Raw genomic sequence first — 26,819 nt, forward strand, 5'->3', positions numbered from 1 at the left:
AAGGAGAAGTACAAACCACTGCTCAGTGAAATAAAAGAGGACACAAACAAATGGAAGAACATTCCATGCTCATGGATAGGAAGAATCAATATCGTAAAAATGGCCATACTGCCCAAGGTAATTTATAGATTCAATGCCATTCCCATCAAGCTACCAATGACTTTCTTCACAGAATTAGAATAAAGTACTTTAAACTTCATATGGAATGAAAAAAGACCCCGCATTGCCAAGACAATCCTAAGTCAAAAGAACAAAGCTGGAGGCATCACGCTACCTGACCCCATTTTCTTTAACCCAGGTTTTCTGTCTCTTTTTTTTTGTTAGAGAGTCCAGATGTTAGATGCAGACACAGCAAAGTTTTGTATATTTATACATTGGAATATCATTCAGTAACCAAAATCAGAACCAAACCAAAAAAAATGAACTATGATATAGTCAATAACATGGGTGGATCTCATAAACATTATATCGAGTGAAAGAAGCTAGACACTAAAGACTACATACTCTATACTCTAAGCGTCTATTTATGTAAAGTATAAGATCAGTAAAAGTAATTTATGAGGACATAAATTGAACAGTGGTTGCCTCTGAGGAAGAGCATTGAATAATAGGGGCCGGGAGGGAACTTTATAGGTTAGTGGAGATGTTCAATATCAGGATCAGAGCCGGTTACACAAAAACTCATTGAACTGTATATTCAGGATCTGTGTTTTTCACTCTAGGTACACATTTACCTAAACACAGAAAACTAAAAATAAAGCAAAGTCACAGAGATTTAAAATGCAATGAGGAGACAAAGGGGGCTCCCCTAAATGAAGCTGACTAGCATACAGACATGTGAGTCAAGGAAAACAGTTTTCCCAGGACAGAGCAGAAAGGTTGTAGAGGAAGTTCTGTTTAGAGGTCAGGAAAAGCCAGCCAGAGAGAAGGCATATAAGCAAAGAAGCCCAAAGATGCAGAGAAGCTCTACAATCAGCTAGCAGAAGGCATTGAACCAATTCCCCTTTGTGGAGCTCCCCCTAAAAGCCAAGAGGCTCATGGCCAAGGGGACACATGAGGACAGTCGGGAACATCCTTGGAAGTGGAAGAAAGCTCTTAGGCTACTACAGCAAGCTTCTGGGGAGGCAGGTGGGACAGCATCTATTGAGCTGCCATATTGCAGCTGGCCTGGCCCCTGTGCTGTTCAAGTAATTGGGGCTTTGGAATTAGGAGTGGGATCGATTCCTATCCTCTTGGCTCTCACTATGTGAGTGCATTTTGGTAAAGGGATTTCAGTGCTCTTTGAAGAGCACATTGATTTCTGTTTATAACTCACACAAACTGGGCTTCATTCTGCCAGAGGACAGGGTGGGCATATTTTGCTTTTGTCTTTCTCTGGGGCCCATTAGAATAGAATTTTTAGCTACTTAAATGATTTTTCTTGTTTTATTTTGTCCCTCTGGCATATGTTTTGGGTTAATCAGCTTCTTTTAAAAGAAGCACGAAAGGGGAGGAAAATAAGGATGGCATATTAATTTCTATAACCCTTGTCGCCAAGGGCCTCAAGATATTTTATACACATGGTTTATTTCCACTTCATTCCTTAGCAGTAGCAGAAGAACAAGTGTTATTTTTGCTTATTTTCATGACTCGTGTTAAGGTACCACATCTAGAATTTCCCTTTTTTTTTGTTTTTGTTTTTTTTGCATTTGAGGATATGGTAGGAAAAGAACAAACACTCCTGTTCCATAGTCAGGAAGAGGGACAGAATACCCATAAAGGTCCTGAATTAAAAATATTTCAGTTTCATTCCATATTCTTTTATTTGGAATTGTTCCCATGCTATCATAATAAAGATTAAATAAGTCTTCTTTACCATACCAGAAACCAAGTTTTGTGTATATTTTTACTGATACAAATAATTTACATTTAATTGCTTCAGTTTCTTGATAAATTTTAGTGAAAAGCAAACGGCATTTTTTCTCTTGCTCTCAACAGTGTCTTCAATGCAGTTTCTGTGTAACACAAGAGCTGAAAATCTGGGATATTCTTTTTTTTTTTTTTTTTTTTTTTTTTTTTTTTTTTTTTTTTTTGAGATGGAGTCTTGCTCTGTCACTTGGCTGGAGTGCAGTGGCGCGATCTCAGTTCACTGCAACCTCTGCCTCCCAGGTTCAAGCAATTCTCCTGCCTCAGCTTCCTGAGTAGCTGGGACTACAGGCGCACACCACCACGTGGACCCAGCTAATTTTTGTATTTTTAGTAGAAACGGAGTTTCACCATGTTGGCCAGGATGGTCTCTATCTCTTGACCTCATGATCTGCCTGCCTTGGCCTCCCAAAGTGCTGGGGTTACAGGTGTGAGTCACTGTGCCTGGCCAAAAATCTGGGATATTCTTAGAGGAAGGACAAGTCAGGATTTTCAAAGAAGTCTAAACAAATTTCTTATGTTTTATTTGTTGTGGGATGGAATGAAGTGAGGAGATGGAGGGGAGGGGAAAATAGGAGGGTAACCGCTTGGATCATGTTCCTCATCAGCCTTTGTGAAGGTACCTCTGCCCAGAGCTGACGGAAATGGGGGAAAGCAAGAAACACATGGAGACAGGGCCAGAAGGACTAGTTTTGCCATTAGGCTGCTCTCTGTGAAGGCCAGAAGTGAAAACAGAGGCTTCCAATGAAGACACGGAAGAGACTTGTGCATGTCTAAGGAAAACTAATCTGGTAAACACAGCAAGGTAGCAGTGATCATGGCCAAGGGCATTGGACATAGGACTTAAAGTTCTCATCCCAGACAGTGAGGGTTGCCCAGAGCAAAGCATGGTCCATCCTTTGGGGTCAAGGCAATCAACAGTTCTCAGTTAGGAAAGCGAATCAGAAATAGAGGCAAAAACCAAGGCAAACCAGGACTGAGTAGGCGTGGTGCTAGGTCAGTATTCAGTCCCCAGACTACTCCAAGGGTTTACCCAGACAACATAGAACCCCTGTTATAGGTCAAAAAGACTAGTCTGAATCCCGCATTATGGTGAAGACAGAGGTCCCAATAACCATCTGCTCTGATTGAGCTTGGTACACCAAATAGATTAAGGCTTTTGCCTCAAGAACTTCAATACCTGCAACTGAGAGAGACAGATGGCAAAGGCCTCTCAGGCTGATAGGTTGCAGGGATTGTATAGAAAGGTGACATCCAGAGTGTTGCTTCTCTCCCTTCAATGTCTGAAACTGGGGAAAGGGAACAGATTTAACTCCGGAGCAATCTGCCAGGAACTCACTACATAAGTGCCTTCTCAGGGCAATAGGCTTACCGCTCACGGAGGGAGGGCTGGCCAGAGATAGAGAGTGGAAAAACGCAAGAGCAAGACCACTCACTTTCAAATACACTAATTGAGAGTTTTGTTATATTGTTCTTCATCACTGATCCATCAAATGCTTTAAAATGTTTTGTTTGGAAAACTTTTAGAACCATGCTGATTAGAGTTTAAGATATCACACTTCACTTTTTAATGGGTAGCCACAGGCAAGTTACTTAACCTCCTTTAACTTTAGAAGAAATTGAACCTCATCTCTATATTTGGATAACATCCTCCTTTTAGGACTTCTTATACTGATTATAGAGGAGTGTAAAATCTCAGCATGGTGACTGGCACGTATCTGGCATTCAAATAAATAATAGACATTAAAATCATGACTTATCAGAAGGGCATTAGATGCAAAACAAAGCCACATATTAGGTTGTATGTTTTTGGGTTGATTTACAGGAGCTCTTTCAATGTAACTGAAATATTTTGGAAAGAAGAACATTATAATACATGATACTGAGATGAGATGGCCAAAAACCTCCCCCAGTGTAAAGGGTCCCACTCTGGGCAGTCTCATGAGCAGTTGGTTATTGATACATTCTGTTGAGTTTAATGGGAAATTTTTCTCCCCTAAGTGATCTTTGGAGGGGACCAAGACTGACCTATAAGTAAAGACTGCTTTTCTAAGGCCATATAGAAACTTTGGCCCACAATGGCCCAATTTAAGTGAAAGTCTGAGTCTTTCACTTTGGGAAAGGAAACAGAGCATAAAATCCCCCTTCAGGTGGTTGTGGGAATAAATTCTGCACGTGACTACTGTGGTTAACCTCAGCTAGGACTGGATGTTGCTGATGACACAGATGAAGCCCTTACTAAGAAGAGAGTATGGCTATCAATAATAAGACTGGGAAATGTGGTCTTGCAAATTGGCCTCTTGGAAGGTAGCTGAACATGTCACCAGTATCATTTCCCTCATAGAGATGTTAACTCCATTTAGGAACTTGGGCTGAATGCCATCTGCACAATATTGTGCACAAGCTGGAACCTCCAGGGCTTTAGTGAGCCTCGGCTGGTTTAATTGGACACATTGCTGTTTTGGGTTTCCATCATATTCTCCAGAATATATCTCCTCTAGGCTTCAGCCTTGCCTTCATTTTCCTGTGGCAATGGTATAAATAATGCAAATGTCTTGATACTGGGAAGTAGGAATGAGACCCAGATGTCAGGAATGGAAAACACAGCAGCTTACATTGGCAAAGCAGAGCAGTAAACATAACCAGGAATAGGTGAGCCCTGGGGAAAAGGGGAATGGCTAAGGCAGAGGTGTTTGAGGGGAGAGGGTAACCTCTTGAACAAGGGGGACCTATTAACTTGTAGAGGAACCAGAAAGGGATCAAGGAAGAAAGAGATGAGGAATGCATGTGAGGAGCATGGCAATCTGGTCCTCATCAACTTCTTTGCTGAGCAAGAAATCATGGAACTCATGTTTGCATTAACTAAATTAACCTTGTAATTTAGTTCAGACAAGAATGCACTGGAAAAGTCCTAGGGAGATGCATAATCCAATCCATGCCATATACTTTCTTGATGAAGAAACTGAGACACAGAGAGGGGAATTGGTTTAGCCAAAGGCCAAAAGTTCAAAACTAAACACTCCAGCTCAAAGGAAACTAGATGAAACTATACTAAGTCTTCAATTCTGCATTTCTTCCTATGTTGCTTGCCTTTGGGGAAAAGCACAATCATTGCCTATTTACTTAATCTGGAAATCTGGAGTTATTCCTAACCTCTTCTGCTCTTAGCGTCTAAATCCATTTAGTCTCCAACTCCTGTAGATTTGACTTCTTTACTCTCACAAAACTTCTTTTCTTTATATACTTATGTCTGGTGCCTTAAGCTAGGCCCTTCTCATCTCACTTGCCTTGTCTCAGTCCCTCCCATCTTAACACTTCTGTTCTAATGATCTGATCATCTTGCTTAAATAGTTTAAAGCCTCCTTCACCACTTTCAAGAAAATGTCTCAACATCCTAGAATGTTGTACAAGTGCATTAATGATCTGACCACAGCCCACTGCTATAAATACCTAACTTATTCTCCTTTCACTCTCCCCTCTTATTCCTAATTATTGTAATACCTCAGATCCATGGATCCTTCTCGCTCTTTTGTCATTTGCTTGGATAGTTCTCATTCAGTAAGGTTCGTCTTATGTATAACCTCCCTTGAGAATCCCAGAAGCATCACATAGCACATTTCCAAGGTGCTGCTCCCTTGGAGTGCAATGTGAATTTTGCCCGCTAGAAGTGTGCAGCTGTTCTTATTGGGTTCCCAGAGAACACTGCTTATCTCTACTTCAGCTCTTCTCTCATGGTAATACAATGACCTATTGGCTTGTGGTATAATATAAGCAAATCAGCTTCTAGACGAGGTAATATAGAAATGAAAAGTGTTTTAAAACGTTGCCTCTGGGTTAGGGCAAACTGGGGCTCCAATATTTATTCACATAATAACAATACAAACTTGGGCAAATTACTTATTTTATCTGGAATTCAGTGTTCTCGGCTGCAAAATGGGCATAATAATAGCACCTACTTCATCATGGGATAATCTAGATTAAGTTTTTAGCATGCTATTTAGAGTCTTCAATAAATTAACTATTGTTGCTATTATTATTGTTATGGAGAACAGTGCTGTGTTATATTAAAATTTTAACTTCTCCTGTTACATAGCAGGTACCCAGTAAACATTTGTTGAATCAATTGATCAATAACAAGATAGGGCTATTGAGGCTGGGAGCGGTGGCTCACGCTTGTAATCCTAGCACTTTGGGAGGCTGAGGTGGGAAGACTGACTGAGCTCAGGAGTTTGAGACCAGCCTGAGCAACATCGCAAAACCCTGTCTCTACTTAAAATACAAAAAAATTAGCTGAGCATGGTGGCAGGAGCCTGTAGTCCCGGCTACTCAGGAGGCTGAGCCACGAGAATCGCTTGAACCTGGGAGGCGGAGGTTGCAGTGAGCTGAGATTGGGTCATTGCACTCCAGTCTGAGTGAGACTCTGTCTTAAAAAAAATAAATAGAGCTATTTATTAATCCATAAATATTGTATTGGAAACTGTTTCTGCTTACCTGTTAAAGAATTTTGCTGAAAAGAAGTTTAAGTATGAAATCTTACGGTAGAAAAGAAAAAGCTTCCTCAACTTAAATAACTTGATAATTGCCTTGTAATTGCACCCTGCAATTTGGAGAAACACATGTTTCTTAGAATTAACAGGCATTTATTTTTAGGGATATCATTTGAGCAACAGGCAGAACAATGTCTCTTTCTCCTTCACTCTGAATCTTCTGTGGCTACTAGAACTCACAGGGCTTAACTGTGTTTATTCCTGCAGGTGAATAGCTCTATAATTTGTCATTTACTTCCTCTTTCAGAGTCTATAAGGATCAGGGAGGAAGAAAAGCTATTTTCTCCAGTTGAATTTAGCATTTAAGGAGTGCCTGTCACCAAGGAGGCATAGCTTCTGGCTTTATTGAGAAATCTGTTGCTAAGATAGAGTTTTAATTTGTTTGCACACTTTTCATAAGAATGGTGAGTGTTTATTCACAGAGAGAAACTGAGATGTAAGAGTTAAAAGTTGGTGGAAAATTAATGATCGTAGAGGATTAAACCTCAAACAATTATTTTATTTGTTCCTTTCAACTAGAGGCTTTCAAAGTAAGGTCCTGGGACCCGGGCATCAGCATCACCTGGAAACTTGATAGAAATGCAAATTTTAGGGCTCTACCCAGACATACTTGAATCACAGATTTGCCAGCGTGTGGCTCAGCAGTCTGCTTTAACAATACCTCCAGGTTATTCTGATGTATATTAATATTTGAGACCCATCCTGGGCAATATAGGAAGATCCTGTGTCTACAAAAATATTTTAAAAATTAGTCAGGTATTTAAAAATTAGGACTACAGTCGCTGGCCTGTAGTCCTAGCTACTTGGGAGGCTAAGGCAGGTGGATAACTTGAGCCCAGGATTTCGAAGGTTGCAGTGGGCCATGATTGCACCACTGCACTCTCAGCTTGGGTGGAAGAGTTAGACTATGTCTCAAAAGAAAAAAAAAAAAAAGAAAGAGAGAGAGAGAGAGAGAGAGACCCACTGCTCTAAAGTGTAGAATAGGGCATCATGCAGGCCTCCACATATCAATAGCACTAGCAACTGAGGAGACTAGCTTTCCCCTGCTGGAAAATTCTGTAATAACATCACCTGGAACAGATGCCTCTAGAGAGGGAGACCATTTTTTTCAAGACCCACAACAACTACCTCATGTTGCCTCCTGATCTCCTAACTAGAATCAAGTATCGGCATGATCCTAGAAGATAAGTACATGCTGTTACCCAAAAAGAAATAGCTTGCACACAAAAGAATTACAAGATTTGATAATATATGTCATTAGAAACCTGGGCAACATGTGTAGGAATATTCTAATAAGGGCAGACATTCACTAGATTTGGCTGACTTCATTGACATGAGTATACAATCTAGAGATTCTAAATTTAATTTGTTAGCTTGAGCAGCCAGAAATGGATCTAACAGCTTAATTGTTCGGTTGAATGAATGTTGTGCTCAACAATAGTCTACATTTAGTAAGCTCAAGATTCCAGAGCTTTGCTGGCATAATATAGGGGAGAGTATGGAAAGTCTCTAGGAGATAGAAATGTATACTGAGTTTATCCTGTCTGTGAGAGGACTCAGAAGACACTCCCTCCATGAAGCAATGAGAAATACATTAGTGTCTTCATCCTTGACAAACTCTGTAGTTGTTCTCCTCTGAAAGCCAGGTTTGTAGGGCATGCTACCATTTAGATTTTTTTTTTTTTTTTTTTTCTTTTTGAGACAGAGTTTTGCTCTTTTTACCCAGGCTGGAGTGCAATGGCACGATCTCGGCTCACTGCAACCTCTACCTCCCAGGTTCAAGTGATTCTCCTGCCTCAACCTCCTGAGTAGCTGGGATTACAGGCACCTGCCACCACGCCTGGCCAATTGTTTGTATTTTTAGTAGAGATGGGTTTTCACCATGTTGGTCAGGCTGGTCTCAAAATGATCCACCTCAGGTGATCCACCTGGCTGGGCTTCCCAAAGTGCTGGGATTTACAGGAGTGAGCCACTGTGCCCGGCGAGATGGGGGTCTTTGATTTCATGGAGATTATACAATCCCAGAGTACAGAGGCCAAGTGGTAACACTTAACCACCAAAGACAGGAGGGACACATCAACCATCGTATCTCTTTTTATCCCAAATAATTCTTCTTGTTCTGATGTCTATTTTATCTGACAATTAATATAGCTACTCTAGCATTTTTTTGTTTTGTATTTGCATAGTATATTTTACATCCTTTTACTTTCAACCTGTCTGTGTCTTAAAATGAACTTCGTGTGGACAGAATATATTTGATCTTTCTTATTTATCCAATCTGATACTCTTTACCTTTTAATTAGTGTGTTTTGACCATTTACAATAAGTAAGATTATTGATATGTTTGGGTTGAAATTTACCATTTTGCTGTTTTCTATTTTTTCTTGTGTTCTTAGAGGTTCCTATCTTTTCTGCTTTCTCTTTTATTCATTAAGCATTTTTATGATCCCAATATATGTCCACATTTGAATTATCATTTATGCCCCTTAAAAGGTTAAAATGCTAAAAGTAATTTAGCATTTGCCCTATTGTTTACAGTATCTATCTTTAATTAATTAGAGTCTACCTTGAGATAACATACTGCTTCATCGCTACTACAAGGACTTTATAACAGTATATGACCATTTATTTTTCTCACATTTTATAATATGATTGTGACACATTTACTTTTTTTTTTTTTTTTTTTTGAGACGGAGTCTCGCTCTTTCGCCTAGGCTGGAGTGCAGTGGCCGGATCTCTGCTCACTGCAAGCTCCGCCTCGCGGGTTTACGCCATTCTCCTGCCTCAGCCTCCCCAGTAGCTGGGACTACAGGTGCCCGCCACCACGCCCGGCTAATTGTTTGTATTTTTTTTTTTTTTAATAGAAACAGGGTTTCACCATGTTAGCCAGGATGGTCTCGATCTCCTGACCTCGTGATCCGCCCGTCTCGGCCTCCCAAAGTGCTGGGTTACAGGCTTGAGCCACCGCGCCCAGCCCGATACATTTACTTTTATATATGCTATAAACATGCACTGTATTGCTACTATATTTTTAGACTGTCAGTTTTGTTTTAGAGAAATTAAAAAAAGAAAAAAATATATTTTCTTTTACTGTCATGTGTTTCATTTCCATTCTTTTAATATTTTGATTCAAAGAGACTGTGATTTTTTGAGACCAAAATTATCTTTGGACCCCAAACTTCTACATCAGGAATTGGAGCAGTTAGCAGTTTTGCCTTCAAGTGGGTCATGTTGTCCAATGCCCTTTTCATGCATGGCCAAGAAAGATACAGGAAAAATAAGTACCTCCCAAGGAAAGAGTAAATATTTGTAGAAAAAATAATACTCTACAGCTACTGACAGGGAGCAGAACCAGGGTCTAATCAACCAACTAGCCCTACCCAAAGGATGCAGGCATTTCACAATGCCTGGATGAGAGCATTACAGAATTGTTATGAACCAGTGACTGCTATACCCATCTTATTCATCACCTTTGAAACATAAGTGTTACTGGGGATATTGTTTCCTCATTCAACCATTGTAGGTAGATGAACAGAAAACAGATGACTTGTCTTTTTGTTCATAGATAAGGAGAAGGCATTCACAGGATATAGAAACTATAACGGAATTTGGGCTGAGATTGATACTGTGATGGAATGGGCTCTTTAGGGGTATCTTCCTTGGGGAATAGGTAAGTATATTTTGTATGTGGAAGGGGGGGAAACAAATATTTAGACTAGGAGAAGAGATTATTCTAATGCTTAGCTTTTGTTGTATAACAAATCACAGCAAAACTTAGTGGCTTAAACAAAAGCTATGCATTATGATTCCTCTGCTCTGAGCCAAGTTGGCTAGGACTAGATGGTCCAAGATAAATTCATTCACATACCTGGTGGTTGGCTTGACATGTCAGCTGGGTCAATTGGGATGACTTTGCAGATTCTCATCATCCAGCAGCCCAGTGTAGGTTTACTCACATGACTGTTGATGCAAGGTTCCTGGGAACAGCAAGATAGCAAACCCCTTACTATGCCTCGGCTTGCATCATATTTGCTCACTGTTATTGACCAAAAGGTGCTACATGGCTGTATTAGTCTGTTCTTATGCTGCTAATAAAGACATATGTGAGACTAGGAGTTTATAAAGGAAAGAGGTTTAATTGGCTCACAGTTCCACATGGCTGGGGAGGCCTCATATTTGTGGTGGAGGGCAAATGAGGGGCAAGGTCACATCTTACATGGCAGCAGGCAAGACAGCGAATACAGGGGAATTCCCCTTTATAAAACTATCAGGTCTCGTGATACTTATTCACTATCAGGAGAAGAGCATGGGAAAGACCTGCCCCCATGATTTAATTGCCTCCACCTGGACCTGCTCTTGACATGTGGAAATTATTATAATTCAAGGTGAGATCTGGGTGGGAACACAGCCAAACCATATCAATGGCTAAGCACATATTCAAGAGGTGAAGAAAATGTACTTCACCTATTGATGAAGATGGAACATAGTCTATTGCAAACGGTCATGCATACAAGAATAAAAAAAAAGTTGTGGTCATTTTTTAGATTTTATTATTTTTCTCCATTATTAGCATCTCTCCTTATAATAAGATTTTGCATCACTGCACTTGTCTTATGATTTGCAGAACCTCCCTGTAAGAGGAATGTACTTTCCCATACCACTGATAAAATTGGTTATGTGATTTTCTTTGATCAGTGTACTGTAAGCAGATATGATATTTGCTGCACTTCAGTAGAAGCTTTAATGGCCATTACCTGATTCTACCTTTGACCGTTTTTCTTCTCTACCACAAGAATAGCATGTTTCAAATTAGGGCTTTTTTAGCCTGGATCCTAGGATGAAGAAAACGTACAAAGCAGAGTCTTAGCTGATCTCTAGTATGAATGAAAAGTAATCCTTTGTTTGATAAGCCCTTTGTATTTTGATGGTCATTCTTTACCACGTTGGAACCTAGAGAAAAATTAGAGTGATTGATTAGCTTCTGTTTTAGTATATTTCACCGATTCCTTTTAGATGGATCTTTCCTTTTGATTTATATTTTAATTTTTTTTAACTTTCAAGTTCAGGGGTATGAGTACAGATTTGTTGCATAGGTAAACTTGTGTCATGGAGCTTTGTTGTACAGACTATTTTCTCACCCAGGTATTAAGCCTAGTAACCGTTAGTTATTTTTCCTGATCCTCTCCCTCCTCCCACTCTCCACCTTCTGAAATGCCCCAACATGTTTTTCTCCTCTATATGTCCATGTGTTCTCATCCAATTGTTTAAAATGCTCATGGATATCTTAAAATGCCCTTGTTCCTATTTTCTTTTCCAGGTTTGGCCATGCCTCCTACCCAGTCACAAGTAAATTTATCAAAAGAGCTATACATGACTTGTGTTTCTTCATATTCTGTTCACTCCTAAGACCCTTACAGTCTACATTCTCCCCTGATAACTCCATCAATACAATCAATACCACTCTTGCCAAAGACACCAATGATCCCCACATGGCTGGTTCTGCTAACTCAACAGCATCCATCTGAGAAAGTTGACATTTTAAACTTTATTTGAGCAATGGAACATGAGTAGATATTATTTAAGTGGATTTAAGAAACCAATGACCTGACCTGGTTTTATTTTCTCCTTTGTTGGGCTATTGTAGGTTTTCTGTGACTTCCATGGCCACTCCCAAAAGAAGAATGTGTTCCTTTATGGCTGTAGCATCAAGGAAACCTTGTGGCAAGCAGCATGCACTGTAGGCACATCTACTATCCTAGAGGATGTCAACTACAGGGTAAGCCGCTGTGGGGAATGACACCAGATATGCTGTGTCCATATTCTTTATTCTTACCTTTAAGACCATGCCCCACTCATTTGTTTAGTTTTTTTTTTTTTTTTTTTTTTTTTTTTTTTTGGTAAATAAGCATTTTGATTATTTTAATCATAGGGTTCTAATACAAGTAGGCTGGAGGCATGTGTAACCTCTCCTAATTTTTGTTGAATAATGACTTACTACCTCGTTGCTTTGCCTCTGTTTTCTATATGGTTTGATATTGTATAAAAGGCATGAGAACTACAGACAAAAGAACTCATCTTAATGCCTGACTTGGCAATTATTCAATTATTAACTGTGTGATTATAAGGTCATTAACATTACCTTGCTGAACCACCCTTCTCCCATCTGTAAAATGAGGATAGTAAAAATACTGCCTCTCTTACATAGCTTATGGAAGGAACAGAATGATACTGAATACAAAAGGACTTCAAATAAATAGGAAGGGATAAACAAACATAAGCCATTAAACCATCCATATTTCTCTGCCTGAGCATTCTGTAAAAAACAGAGCAGTAATCCGCTGACCCTAATTCTATTTTACCTTAGTTTTAGTGGTTAGAGCTCAACTGTTCCTCCATGAAACCACATAGGAAATTAGGGAGGGGTAAAGAAGAGAGTACGTCTTTCCATCAGGATATAGGCAACAAGCTGTTGCATAGTGAGAATCAAGAAGAAACAGAGAAGCAAAATTGCCCAAACACTAAATGAAAACTGGTCTTTGTTTAAAATTTATGTAGAAAAAGTAGAAAATTATGATAGTATCTGCCTCTTCTAAGTCTGTTATTCTGGGTATGCAATTTACTATGTGCAAAATAGCTTCATTCCCAGGGTTAATGATAGTATTAAGAGGTAAAAATCTACCAAATCACCATTTCACCTGGAAATACGTCCCCTCTTCTCTAGCCTTCTTCACCCAGTCCATCAAAAATAGACTGCTGCTGATCAATACAACCACCCCAAGGCTTTTATAGCAGAATCAACAGCTTAGCCTCAATAACCTGTTTGCTGTAAGGCTCAACCAGAGTAATGGTGATAAACCATAACAAGCTTAATAACTTAATCTTATTTAGGAAACTAGTTTAGTAAATTAAAGCATGCATCTGGGCAGTTCCTGTGGACCCAACCCATATAAAATGATCTCTTACGTGTGATACATCTTGAATCAAAAAAATCTACCATGGTCCAATCTTAAATGTAGAGTCAGCATGTTTTTTACTTCTCTTTTTCCAAGAAAAGGTAATAATATTAATAGATAATTCCCTATATACACAGGAAAAGGTATAAGACACAGAACCTTAAAACAGTCTCCTGTATGAAGCTGACATGAAATGGGGCAGAAGTCAGACATTGTAGGGAATGATAGCATGGGTTCTTATTAACTGTATTTTTGTTTTTGTGTATGATTCATGTTGTTTAATTAATAAATTCAAAAAATATTTTGAGGCCCAGATTAGCGTAAGCTAAGGTAAAAGGCGTAACATTACAGAGATAGGTATGCCAGTTTCTGCCTATGAGAATAAGCACAGTGGTATTTAATAGCAATGCTGTTGAAGAGATTAATCCATCCATACATTAATACTCACCTATAAGGTCCTTTAACTGTGAATGGGTCAGTTGCCTGAGCCTCACTTTTCTCCCTTGTGAAATGAGGAAGTTATATTTTCCACATAGATTATTACATCGAGTTTGTTGTTGGTACCCTGGGATTCCTTAAAGGCGATTCATGGGCTACTATGACATATGTGGAAGTAGTGAAGTGAATATGGTTTGGTCACATCCCTTGCTTTCAACCCAAATAGCTTTGCTTTTTGGGATCCCACATATTATATAACTCCCTCTATCACTGACACTCTAAATCTAGGACATAATGATCTGTAAATAATTATCTTAACACTGGTGATCTGCCTAAAAAGACTTTTGTGTATACAAATGGATCCTCTTAGAATTGAAAGGACCCACTCATTTTACAGATGGGAAAATTGAGACTCAGGGGAGAGTGTCCTTGTAAGACAGGTTAATGTTATCATCATGATATCTGCCAGTGGTCAGCAGCCTGCTGATGCTGAGAGGCTGATTCCTTCATTACCATCGAAAGTGGAACAATTCTAAACATGCTAAACTTACCTAAGAGGTTTTTTTTGGTCATTCACCCTTAGTATTGAAGAGACAATTATGCGCCCTATTATATTTCAAATTCACTCTGCAATATTTATTCAATTTTATTAATCAACTTTAATGGTACTACTTCTAGTTATGTTGGTATAAAGAGGTCAGTGAATCCTCTCTGCAAAACGCAAATATAAAACAGAAGAAAATTTTGAAAAGCAGCCCTTTTAAGACTCTGGAAATTGACCAAATACAAATGATAAATTGAGAAGCATTTATTCTTGAAAACTGCTAGAACTTCATGTAAGAACATCAGGGGTCTGTAACCTTTTTGACTGGGGCTGCTCCTGACTCCACTCTATTTGGTCATCAAAAAATGCAGTTTTACCAACAGAAGGACAGCCACACACACACACACACACACAGCCAGAAATTTACAAGGGAGACCTTAGAAATGAGAGAGTCATAGAAAAGCTAAGATAAGCTCTCTGTAAATACATGGTGTATTAAGCCATGCTTGCATTGCTGAGACTGGATAAATTATAAAGAAAAGAGGTTTAATTGGCTCATGATTCTGCAGGCTGTTCGGGAAGCATAATGCTGGCATCTGCTTCTGGGGAGGCCTCAGGAAGCTTCCAATCGTGGTAGAAGGTGAAGGGGGAGCAGGCACTTCACATGGTGAAAACAGAGTCAGAAAAAGAGTCGGGGGAGGTGCCACACACTTTTAAACTACTAGATCTCATGAGAATTCACTCATTATTGTGACAACAGCACCAAGAAGATGATGCAAAACCACTCATGGGAAATCCACTTCTGTAATCCAGTCACCTCCTACCAGGCCCCACCTCTGACACTGGGAGTTACATTTCAACATGAGATTTTGGTGGGGACAAATATCTAAACTGTATCACATGGATTATGGAAAAGTATGTGTCTCTTCAGAGGAGACCCAAGAGAGCCCAGTGAGAAATAAAGCCCAAAGAGACTTAAGAACTGCCACTGGCAGATCACAAGGTCAGGAGATTGAGACCACGGTGAAACCCCATCTCTACTAAAAATACAAAAAATTAGCCAGGCGCGGTGGCGGGCGCCTGTAGTCCCAGCTACTCGGGAGGCTGAGGCAGGAGAATGACCTGAACCCAGGAGGCGGAGCTTGCAGTGAGCCGAGATCACGCCACTGCACTCTAGCCTGGGCGACAGAGCGAGACTCCATCTCAAAAAAAAAAAAAAAAAAAAAAAGAACTGCCACAATTTTGAATGTCTTCCCAAATCACCTACAAATCAATCAAGAGAGTGGAAGTCTTATGCACTCAAGATATTTGAGTACTACATTTGCCCAAATTATTGTATAACCACTATGCTAAGCAGCCACAGATAGCAAGCTAAATAATTTAAATAAGAATGTAGAAACTGTGTAGAGACATCAGTGACACACATTGCAGAAGAAAAAAGAAAGAAATATTCTGCAGATTAATCCAGGAAAGTAGTTAAAAATTAAAAAACATTTAAAAAATAGAATCCAGAGATGCTAAAAAAGGTATAATCTATGATGTCCAGTTTTCAAGCAAAAATTACAATTTTGTAAAGAATCAAGAATGTGAAATCCATCCTTAGGAAACAAAGCAGTCGGTAGAAACAGAGTGGGCCAACATGGTGGATTTATAATTATTTCCAAGCAACTGTTAAAATATGTTCAAATAAGTAAAGAAAATTATGTTCAAAAGTTAATGGCAAAATATGATGACCATTACTCAATATATATGGAACTTTGATAGAGAATTAAAAACGGAAGGAAGGAAGGAAGGAAGGGAGGGAGGGAGGAAGGAAGGAAGGAAGGAAGGAAGGAAGGAAGGAAGGAAGGAAGGAAGGAAGGAAGGAAGGAGATAGTGTTGAAAAGTATCATAATCAACATAAAAAATTCACTAGATGGGATTGTCAGCAGATTTGAGATGGCAAGATAGTAAAGAATGAATCAATAAATTTGATGATTAACCCCAAATTATTCAATTCAAAGAACAGACAAACAATATTAAAGAAAAGTAAAGAGCTGTAGAGACCTATAGGATAGCATAAAGCATATCAACCAACATGTAATGGGAGGCCCAAAAGGAGAGGAAAATAAATGTCTGAAAAAATATTTGAAGATATAATGAGAGGAGAAGATAGTATAGGAGGAACAAAACATATATGAGACATATAGAGACAAACAACAAAATGGCAAATGTAAATCCAAAAATATCAATGATGACATTAAATATGAATGAACAAACCCTTCATTCCAAAGGCAGAGGTTGTAAGACCAGATTTTAAAAATAGGTTCAAATATATTGTCTATAAATGACATGCTTTTGATTCAATAATGCAAACAGGTTGAAAGTTAAAAGATGGAAAAAGATACACCATGCAATGGTAACCATAATAAAGATGATTATATTGACATAAGACAAAATATACATTAAAAGAAGAAATATTACTAGGGCTAAGGGTGCAATTCATAATACTGAAAGAAATAGTTATTCAGCAAGGTATAACAATTATAAATGTATGTGAATATATATACTCTGAAATACAAGAAGAAAAAATTGAAAGAAGGCATTTAAAATTTAATAATAATAGTTGAATATTTTAGTAATCTTCTCTCAGTAAGCGATAGAATAATCAAACAGAAAATTAGTGTAGAGAATACCTGATCTAACTTACATGTAACAGTTCTTTTCAAAACAAAAGAATATATATTCTTTTTGAGTGCCCATCAAAATTTCTCCAGCATAGACCCTATAATAGGCTATAACATAAATCTCAATATATTTTAAGGGACTGAAAATATGCACAGAATATTCACCTACACAACAGAATTAAATTATAAATTAACTTTTATGAGAAATCTGGGATATCTGTGAATATTTGGAAATTAAACAATGTGTATCAAATTAACTTATGGTTTGAAAGGGAAATCCAATGAGTAATTAGAAAATATCTTTAAGTGAATAAAAATAAAAACTCAATATGTCAAAATTTATAGTATGCAGCAAAAATAGTACATAGAGGGAACTTTATAATTTAGAATATTTAGAAATGCAGAAAGATCTAAAATCAATAATCTAAGCATCCACATTCAGAAACAAGAAAAAGAAGTGCAAATAAATCCCAAAGTATAGGAAAGAACAAAATAAAAGCCAAAGTAAAATCAATGAAATAAAAATCATATGAACAATAGAGCATCCGCAAATAACATGATTTTTATTCAATCATTCATAGTTTGATTTCTTAAAATGATCAACAAAATGATCATCATTTAGCTAGACAGACAAAGAAAAGAAAGAAGATGCAAGTTACCAAAATTGGGGTTGAAAGAAGGGACATCACTGCAAATCTTACAAAGTGAAAAAGAGGATCATTAACAACTAAATGGCAACAAGTGACTACACTCTTAGGAGAACACAGACTACGAAAACTGATTCGAGGAGACATGGACAGTCTGATGAGGTTTATTTTAAGTGGAAAAAAGTAGAATTAGTAATGAAAACTCTTCCCACAAATGGAAGTTTGGGCCCAAATGGCTTTGTTGATACATTCTATCAACCTCTTAAGAACAAAATAGTGCTAATCATAAAAACATCCTTTCATAAAATAGAGGAGACACACTTGCCAACTCATTTTATGAGGCCTGTGTTACTCTGATACAAAAGCCAAAATGGGGACATCACAAGAAAAGACAGCTCCAGCCCAGTACTTGTTATAAACAGACAATAAATTATTATTCAGTGCTGAAAAGGAATGAGCTATCAAGCCACGAAGAGACATGGAAGAACCTTACATGGATATTACTAAGTTAAAGAAAACAACCTGAAAAGGCTACATACTGTATTCCCAGCTTTCTGGAGAAAGCAAAACTATGGAGACTAAAAAGATCGGGGTTGCCAGGAATTTGGAAGGAAGGAGGGATAAATAGGTGGAGCAGAGGGGATTCTTAGGGCAGTAAAACTACTTTGGATAATACTGTACTATTGAGTACACATCATTATACATTTTTTTCAAACCCGTAAGATGTACAGCACCAAAAGTGAAGAGAATCCTCATGTAAACTATAGACTTTGAGCGATGATGTTTCAATGTAGGTTCAGCAGTTACAACAAACTTCCCACTCTGGTGAGGGATGTCAATGATTGGGAGTCCATGCATGGACAGGAGTCGGGGGCATATGGAAAATCTCTGCATCTTCCTTCTCAGTTTCACTGTGGACCTAAAGCTGCTTTAAATAAAGCCTTTATAAAAAAGAGAGAGAGACAGAGAAAGAGAGAGAGAGACACAACCTATGGAAGAAAAAAATAGTTTCACTTAAGTAAAAAAGGTGAAGTCACTTAAACAATGTAAGAGTAAACTTTTGCAACATAGTATGCTAACGATAAATTAAAACTATTTGCAAGTATTATTGATCACTTTACTTGCAGGATATAGAAACAATATATTTATGTCTATTTGACCAGACCCCCAGGGGTCTGAACTAGCAGATTCTATTTATTTTAGCAAATAATTATATAGTACCCTCTACGAGCAACATACTGCTCGATGTGTAGGGATTTTCCTGTGAATAAGACACAGACCTGCCCTCATGGAACTTCTAGGCTTCTGGGGAGATAGAAAATAAACAACTAATACATACACAATAATTCAGTTGTAATTGTAATGAACATTTTGAAGGAACAAATAGATTGCGGGATTATAGGGAGGGAGGGACAAGCGTGGATAGGATGAAATCAATTAGGAGGCAATTGCAGACACTCAAGTGAAGACAACATTAGCATTCTATTTCCCTTTTTTAGATGATCTGTAAGTCTGGAGGCTATGTAGGAATTTAGAGATCATAGTAAATTATATTGATAATTATGCTAATATATTTATATAACATAATTTATAAGATAATTAATAATTATAGTTAACAGTTACATTTAACATGAGGACAGTAAGTACCAGAGATAGTAAGAGATTTGCTCAATGTTCTAGAAATTAACAAAACTGCATCTCTTTAAAAACAATTCTTTCATTTATATTCGCATTAACTTGTTATGCTTCTCTACTTTCTCCCTGTAATTTGTCTAAAAGCCTAAGGCTTCACTATTGTTTAATGTATGTGATTTTATATTAGTGTTAGTTTATGCATATTCTGCCAACACTAAAATGAGAGAATCCTTCTTGTTAATGTCATAAAAGTTCTGGGACTACGTGCAGTATTTCTGCTGACTCAGGACTGCGTATACTATCAACTCCGAGTCATTGTCCTCTGGGGAGGAGGTCCAGTGGCTGGAAGATCCCTTTCTGTCAATCGGGGTGTCAAGTGTCTAGAGATGCCTTCTAAATGGAGGTTAAGTAGTCATAAATAAAGTATTTTTACCCCAAGAAAAGGTGGAATATATGAACCCAGAGAGGATGGATTTTCAGGAGTTTCGTAATTGATCAAGCCTCAGATTTTTGGCTTAGAAGATGAGACGAAAAGTTCATTCTGGCAATTCTACACTCTTAGGAAAGAAGTGAACGATGTGTGCTTCTTCTCTAGAATCATCACTGGACCCTTTGGCCTTGTGAAATTGTGAACAGTCCCAAGTATGACCCTGCTAAGTAACAGTGAGGCTGGATATGGTCTGTAAATTTCAATTCCCTGTGAAATCTGAGGCTTTCCATAGTCTCTTTCATGTATGAGGCCAAGTGTATGTGTGCAGCCTTGGTCCATAGCAATGCAGAAAAGTGGAACTGAAAGATTATGGAGTTGGCCAGTTGGCATTTGGATTCCTTTCTAGCAACTTTAGAGTTTTCTGGACTTCAGCTATTTATTTCTAACTTTCTAGCTGGGATTATTTCTAACTTTCTAGCTGGGATTACAGGTGCCCGCCACCACACCCGGCTAATTTTTGCATTTTTAGTAGAGACAGGGTTTCACTATGTTGGCCAGGTTGATTTTGAACTCCTGACCTCAGGTGATCCACCTGCCTCAGCCTCCCAAAGTGCTGAGATTACAGGCATAAGTCACCGCTCCTGGCCTATTTCTAACTTTTCTTAGCCTGTTTCCTTATCTGCAAAATGATTTTTTAAAAGTGATAGCTATTTCTTAGGGTTAATAAATGATTTAAAGTAACAAGTGTTTTATAGATAGACGCTTAACAATGTTGAGCAGCTATTTTTATGATGACTATCCCTAGTCACCCACAACTAATCATAGTTTGATTTTTTTTAAATTGTAGACTCTTCCCAAAATCCTTGATAAACTAGCACCAGCATTCACAATGAGCAGCTGCAGCTTCCTTGTGGAGAAATCTCGAGCCTCCACGGCCCGGGTGGTGGTGTGGAGAGAGATGGGGGTGTCCAGAAGCTACACCATGGAAAGCAGCTACTGTGGTTGCAACCAGGGCCCCTATCAGGTATGTGAGACTGGAGGACACCCATGCTTTCTGTCCAGCAACAATACATAGAAATTACAGACAACTTGTTCCTGCTTTCTAACCTAAAAGGGGAGAAGACTCCAAATAGAGTCTGGTCCTGCTCCCTTGCCTTGAAAAACTGGTTCAACAATTGTTTTCACCTGCAGGATCATCTATGTTGATCCTGGAAGCAATGAGTGCATGCTTTCCAATTTAGTTCTTCAATCAGCTGCCCTCACCAGAAAGCAGCAGGGAGCCTTTGACGTGCATCCCCAACTTTTACAGAACCTCTGCCTGCCTGACTCTGTTATATGCACAAAATTCTTGCCTTCTGCAGTAAGTGGACTAGTTCTATGTACATCATAAAGAGCATAGGTCAGTCTGTAGATATTGTTGGTACATATATCTATTGTGTTTCCATCTTCTGTGCCGATCTAAATCTGTAGCTCTCTTTGTTATCCTGCTGTCTCCAGAGCACACAAAAGTGTGTGCACGGCGTGGGTCTCCCAGAATGAGTGGGTTTCGGACTCATATGCTAGTGTTGAGAGAAAGTGCTCTTGTATAAATCACATTCTTTCTACAGCTATATTAACTGCATGAGCAGCTGGATAGCTGCTACAGCAGGCTGTTCTGGCTGCTTTTCCCACTCCCCCATAGAGAAGCATAAATAAAGGATATTTGGACAGTGCCAGGGTAATAGACTCTTGTAAATTTCTTAGGCAAGCTGACAGACTGCTCCTCAGTGACTTCCATTCAACCCCAAGAATACCTGGACCTCACCAGCATTGAGCTCATTGTGTTAGCTTTGATAGTCTCCTGGAACAGCTAGGAAGCACTTGGCACCTAGGCAATCCCGAGCTTGTAGAAATCTGTTAGTTACCGAGGAGAGTACAGGGTGTGACAGACGATGCACATTATCTAACTTCTCACATGGTCGAAGATTTTTTTTAACTCAGGGCTACCAAACCACCCATTTTGACTATTAATTCTGTCAAATAGCCACTTAGTCTAAAGACTTACTTCAAATAATTGTTTTGTTACTGAATTAATAAATTCTTAGACTGAATTAATCCTATTCACCCACATTAATGTAAATGAAGAATAAGAAGAGCTGAAATCATTGGATGAGCATGAGATTGGTCATCAAGAGATCTCACTCTTTCACTTACCAGCAGTGTTGAAAGCTACTTACTTCTAGGAACCTATTTTTTTTCATATATGAAATGCAGATTTTAATAAGGACTCCTTTTATCCTACCATACAAGATTTCATAAGGACTAAAAGAAAACATATATGTGAATGTACTTGGAGGTTATATAATCAGGAATCTGTTCACTCCCTTGTCATTCAAAACATAAGATTGGAAAAAAAAAAAAGCTTGAAATATTGTAACTTTAAGGCCTTATGGACATAGGTTTTATCTCTCTCTGTGTATGTGTCTTGATGGGAAGGGGCCTGTCATTTGTTTTAAGGACAACTCCATGTGACTCTTCAGAGATTTATTGGCTTCATGACTTTCATTGAGTTTGTTTCTCCAAGCACCAATTCAAACTAACAGCTTCTAGTCACATAAGTATCAGTGATGGCATTGGAAACTCAGAGCTGGAAACTCAGAGTCCTCTGGAGCTGTTTGAAACTAAATGACTCATCGGTCCAGGCCCTCACCAACTCTCTACCATGCAGTGTACATAGAAGCTGTTGGAGAGGACAAAGAATGTAAGGGCTTGCCCAATGGATGGCCTTCAGGTATTGGCACAGCATTTATCCTGTGAAATTTTCCAAATGGCTTTTTCATGGGGTTACTAGAAGGAAGAATGGAGGGAGAACTGGCTAGAGAAAGCCCTAATAGTGCCAGACCTAGTTTTGGTTTAACAATCCCATTCTCTATATAAAACACCTCTCCGAATGTGTTAGTTTTCTCCTTCTCTTTGTTTTCCTGTCCTTACAAACATTGTTGAGTAACTGAGCAGAATCACAGGCAGTAAGCAAGGGGATGGTGAGTAAGTTTACATATGGGAGGGCCCACCCCATGGGAAGGAAGCCAGTCCGGAGTTGAGTGTTTTGGTGATTTTTGTATGAGGTACATAATGCAGTCTATGAGCTATAAAGCAGCATAGAAATTTCCATCCTGAACATATTGCAAATGTTTTTTGTACATTGGGAAGCTGAGTCCCAGTTGAGTCTTGAGGTTATTATTCTAAGGTCATCTTTCCATTTTTTGTTTAGTATTACCATTTATCCAAAAGATGGAGGATACTTAAATACACCCGTGAGGGGCATTCTTTCCTTCCTTTATAAGAATATAAATATTTTTGCAGTTTCTCTGGTTAGTGCAGCTTTAAAGTAGCTCCAATCATTTCTCCCCCAGCACACTAAGTACCTGATTTGTTAGTATTGAAATGAAATATAATTTCTTACAGTGACATTTATATTGGAACTACATTAAAGAACATAAGCTATTACCTTAAAATAATGATTATTAATATGATATTTTCTCTTCTATTTTCCAGTCTATAGTTGGCTAATTAGAAAAAAAATTATCCTGCTTTTGTTTCTTTGGGATACAGTCTCTGTTGCTAGGTCATACACTTAGATCTATAACGTGTATTTAATGTGGAAATCCCACCCACTGAGAGATTTACTTTACCTATTAGGGACGGGCCCAAAGCTATTGAGGCTGTTGAGGAAAAAGCCAAAATGGAATGATGCATCCTTTGGGGGCTCGATTTTTTAGAGGCATCCAGTCTATGTGGACAGCTGTGGGCTTTACACTGAGTGTTTGTGACCTGAGGTCACATATGTGGTGTGTTTGCATACACAAAGGCATGTGGCTGGGCCCCAGGGGTTGCTGGTAGCTTAGGAGGAGGATGTGAGTCCCTCTACCCAAGCAGGCTGTCGACTTACTCCTTGCAACGTTGCTAACTTGGACAGCAAAGTGGATCTTAGAGAAGGACAGAAGATGGTAACTCAGCTGAAGTTTGAAGAGTGACTCAACCCGTGTTTAAATTCTCTACCTGCAAGTTGCATCCTTGTATTGTGGGACCTTCCTGCAGTGCATCCTCTCTACCACCCACAAAGGCTCCTTTAATAACACAAATTTATTCAAGTCACAGTAATGCCCATAATCCTTCTAAGTGTCTTTGTGTCTTGATAAAATTCAACTCCTCATCGTCATGAGTAAGGCCTTTTACAATCTCTTCTTTCATTTTTTTATATTCAATGCTTAGTATAGTATAAAGAAAGTAGGTATTAAAAATGTATGGTGGCTGACAAGTGAGTAAATAAGTGAACAAGTAAATGAATGGCAATTTCCAAGCCCTTAAATGATTATCCTCACTGTCCTTGGGTAAGTAGAAAAAGAGACGAAATTATTGTCCACATGTGATCAGATGCCATCCTAAAATGGAGATTTTAAGAGACGTTGCAATGGGTGGAGATGGAAAATGTGTGGGTGAAAGAAGGAAAGACATAAGAATGCAGGGCTGAGACCTCTCAGACCTGCTACTAGATATGATTTGAGAGCACCCAATGGATTATTTCCCAGAGTAAGGCAATTCTAGTTCAGGTGTGGAATCTCTTATGGCCACATTCTAATAACAGATGATAATTAGACAGAAAGACTTCCATCCATACACGTAGTAGATGCTGTGGTCCACCCTTGAGATCCCTCCTTAGGACCCAGGCACTCATTTCCCCTGGTTGTTCACAGCTGCGTCTATAACCAGGAATTGCTTGTAACTAAAGGACCCCATCTTGCCCAAAAGCTATGGCTCCTCCCTACCTGCAGCCTACATAAAATAGCTGATCTGTGGGGATACAAAAACCTTATCTCTTTGCCTCAGTTGGGGTGACTCCAAAGGGCCATTCCAGCTCTAGATCTCCCTATAGGATCAGCTGGCACCTCTGTTGCAATTCCCTTGTGGTTCAACCTCCTCTTCTGCCCAACCTGGTTTCCCTAGTAACTCACAGGTATTGTTACAGTAAGCACTTCCCAAAAGTCCTTCTATATGCAAATCTCAGCATCTCCGAGGCTGTTTCCTGCTGTAAACAACTTAAAACAGTATTTGAAAAAGGCTTAGATTAGAAAACACGCATGCTGGAAATAGGCACTTAAATTATTGGAGATGGTTTAGTGCGGATTAATTTCATATAGGAAATTCAATCATTGGAACTCCATGTTCAAGGCTCCCAGTGGCCCTTCATTCACTCCACTTGCCTTAGCTGTTTAGGGAACAAAGCGCTCTACTACAGAACTAGAGATTGCAGATCAGAGCAGGGTTTCTTGCCGTAGCCCAGACTGTAGGCTGGATATATTTATTTTCTGTAGCTGCCATAACAGATTACCACAACCTGGATGGCTTAAAACAACATAAATCTGTTCTCTCACAGATCTGGAAGATAAAAGCCTGAAATCAAGGTGTTGACAGTGCTGTGTTCTCTGTAAAGGCAACTGTTTCATGCATTTCTTTGAGTTTCTTGTATTGCCAGAAATCCTTGGTGTTTTTGGTTTGTCAATACATCACTACAATTTCTTCCTTTATCATCACATGGCTGTCTCTACTTGTGAGCCTCTATCTCTGTGTCTCCCCTCTTCTTCTTATAAGGACACCAGACATATTGGAATAAGAGCCTAGTAGAATGTGGTTGGTAAAAGGGTCAAAAGACCCACCTTCCACACTTGGCTGTCATTAAGCAGCTCTGCAGCAACAGGTGAGCCACTTAACCTCTCTGGGTCAGTTTTCTTATTTATAATAGGAAGACAGAATTGGAACTAAAAGATAGGTATGGTTTCTGCTACATTATGTTGACCAAGTCTAACTTTGCTGGGCATCCAAAGGACTTATGGATCACCCAGACCAGGGTGACCCAGTGTAATGTTGAAGCCCTTAAAAATCTTCTGCAATTTTTCTTGAGTATGCACGTTTTTCTAGGGAGAAAGCGCTCTGCTTTTAGCACCAATTAGCTAGTTGTCAAGTGACTTTGGCTGTTCTATCCACTATTTCCCTTCTCCTTTTCATTTTAACCTGGCTGGTCTTTATTTCACCTTTCCAGAGTATCCAGAGAGGGCTGAGAAGAATGTAATACACGAAGTGGCAGCTTTCCATCAGCAGGGGGAATAAGGAGTAGAGTAGACCTTCAGTGAAACAGCCAATTTGTTTATATCAGGGAACCTCCTAGGTTGCTTCCTCTTCTCATTTCACTTCCTCTTGACTTCTCTCCTTGTCTCATCAGAGAACTGTTGCTCTCACATAGTTCTTTGGACTTGCACAGCCCAGATGGGACACTTCTCCTCCCTAAGAGTGTCCTGAGCTGCAAAATTGCCTCTGTATCAGGATACACACACTCACACACGCACACACACACACATGCACACACACACACACACAGATTCTTTGTCTCCAACACACAGTTATATGTATATATCACACATATATACACAAACGTGCATCCATATCAATGGTTTTTAATCATAGATACATACAAGAAAGCAGAGATTTTTGTTTAGTACGGGCTCCTGCATCAGATGTAGAGTTCCAGGGAGAGCTCTACATTTCACAGTTGTGACCTTGAGACAGTTCCTGACTTTTATGAGCTTTAGTGGTAAACATGGTATTCCTCATAGTTCCTACTTCAAGGAGATGCTGTAAAGACTGAATGAGCTACTGCCTATAAGACATTTATCAACATTTTCGTAGTAAAAACTCAATATATGTTTACTGTTTGTATTTTTATTGATTATTAGGTTCATTAATGGTGGTTTTCTTTTTCCATTTTAGATAAAGACACTTAGGCTCCAACTCTTAACCATAATCATCTTATTCCAACCTTCCTAATTAGAAACTTTAGGGACTGAGATTAAGACTCTGAGATTTTGTGAAGTGTAATATGCAGCCAGGGTTGAGAACCACAGATTTTGGCTTTCATAGACACAAAATCCATATACCTGTATTTATAGGCTTAGCTACATCCAAGTAATATCTGTATGTATCATTTAGACATTTCCTTTATTATCCATTCATTTATTCTATC

General features: G+C 38.9%; 1 protein-coding gene across 1 annotated transcript in view; it reads left to right on the forward strand.

Annotated features, from left to right (window-relative positions):
• Positions 1-22,433, forward strand: part of LOC115897583 (cytosolic carboxypeptidase 4-like) — a 174,436-nt gene extending 152,003 nt beyond the window's left edge. Inside the window, exons 4-6 of the mRNA XM_030930839.1 lie at positions 12,097-12,228; positions 20,613-20,789; positions 22,329-22,433. Of these exons, the coding sequence (XP_030786699.1) occupies positions 12,097-12,228; positions 20,613-20,789; positions 22,329-22,433 (414 nt within the window). The remainder of the gene's footprint in view (positions 1-12,096; positions 12,229-20,612; positions 20,790-22,328) is intronic.
• The last annotated feature ends 4,386 nt before the right edge of the window (positions 22,434-26,819 follow it).

The sequence above is a fragment of the Rhinopithecus roxellana genome, chromosome 5 (assembly GCF_007565055.1).
Source record: "Rhinopithecus roxellana isolate Shanxi Qingling chromosome 5, ASM756505v1, whole genome shotgun sequence".
Classification (NCBI taxonomy): Eukaryota; Metazoa; Chordata; class Mammalia; order Primates; family Cercopithecidae; genus Rhinopithecus; species Rhinopithecus roxellana.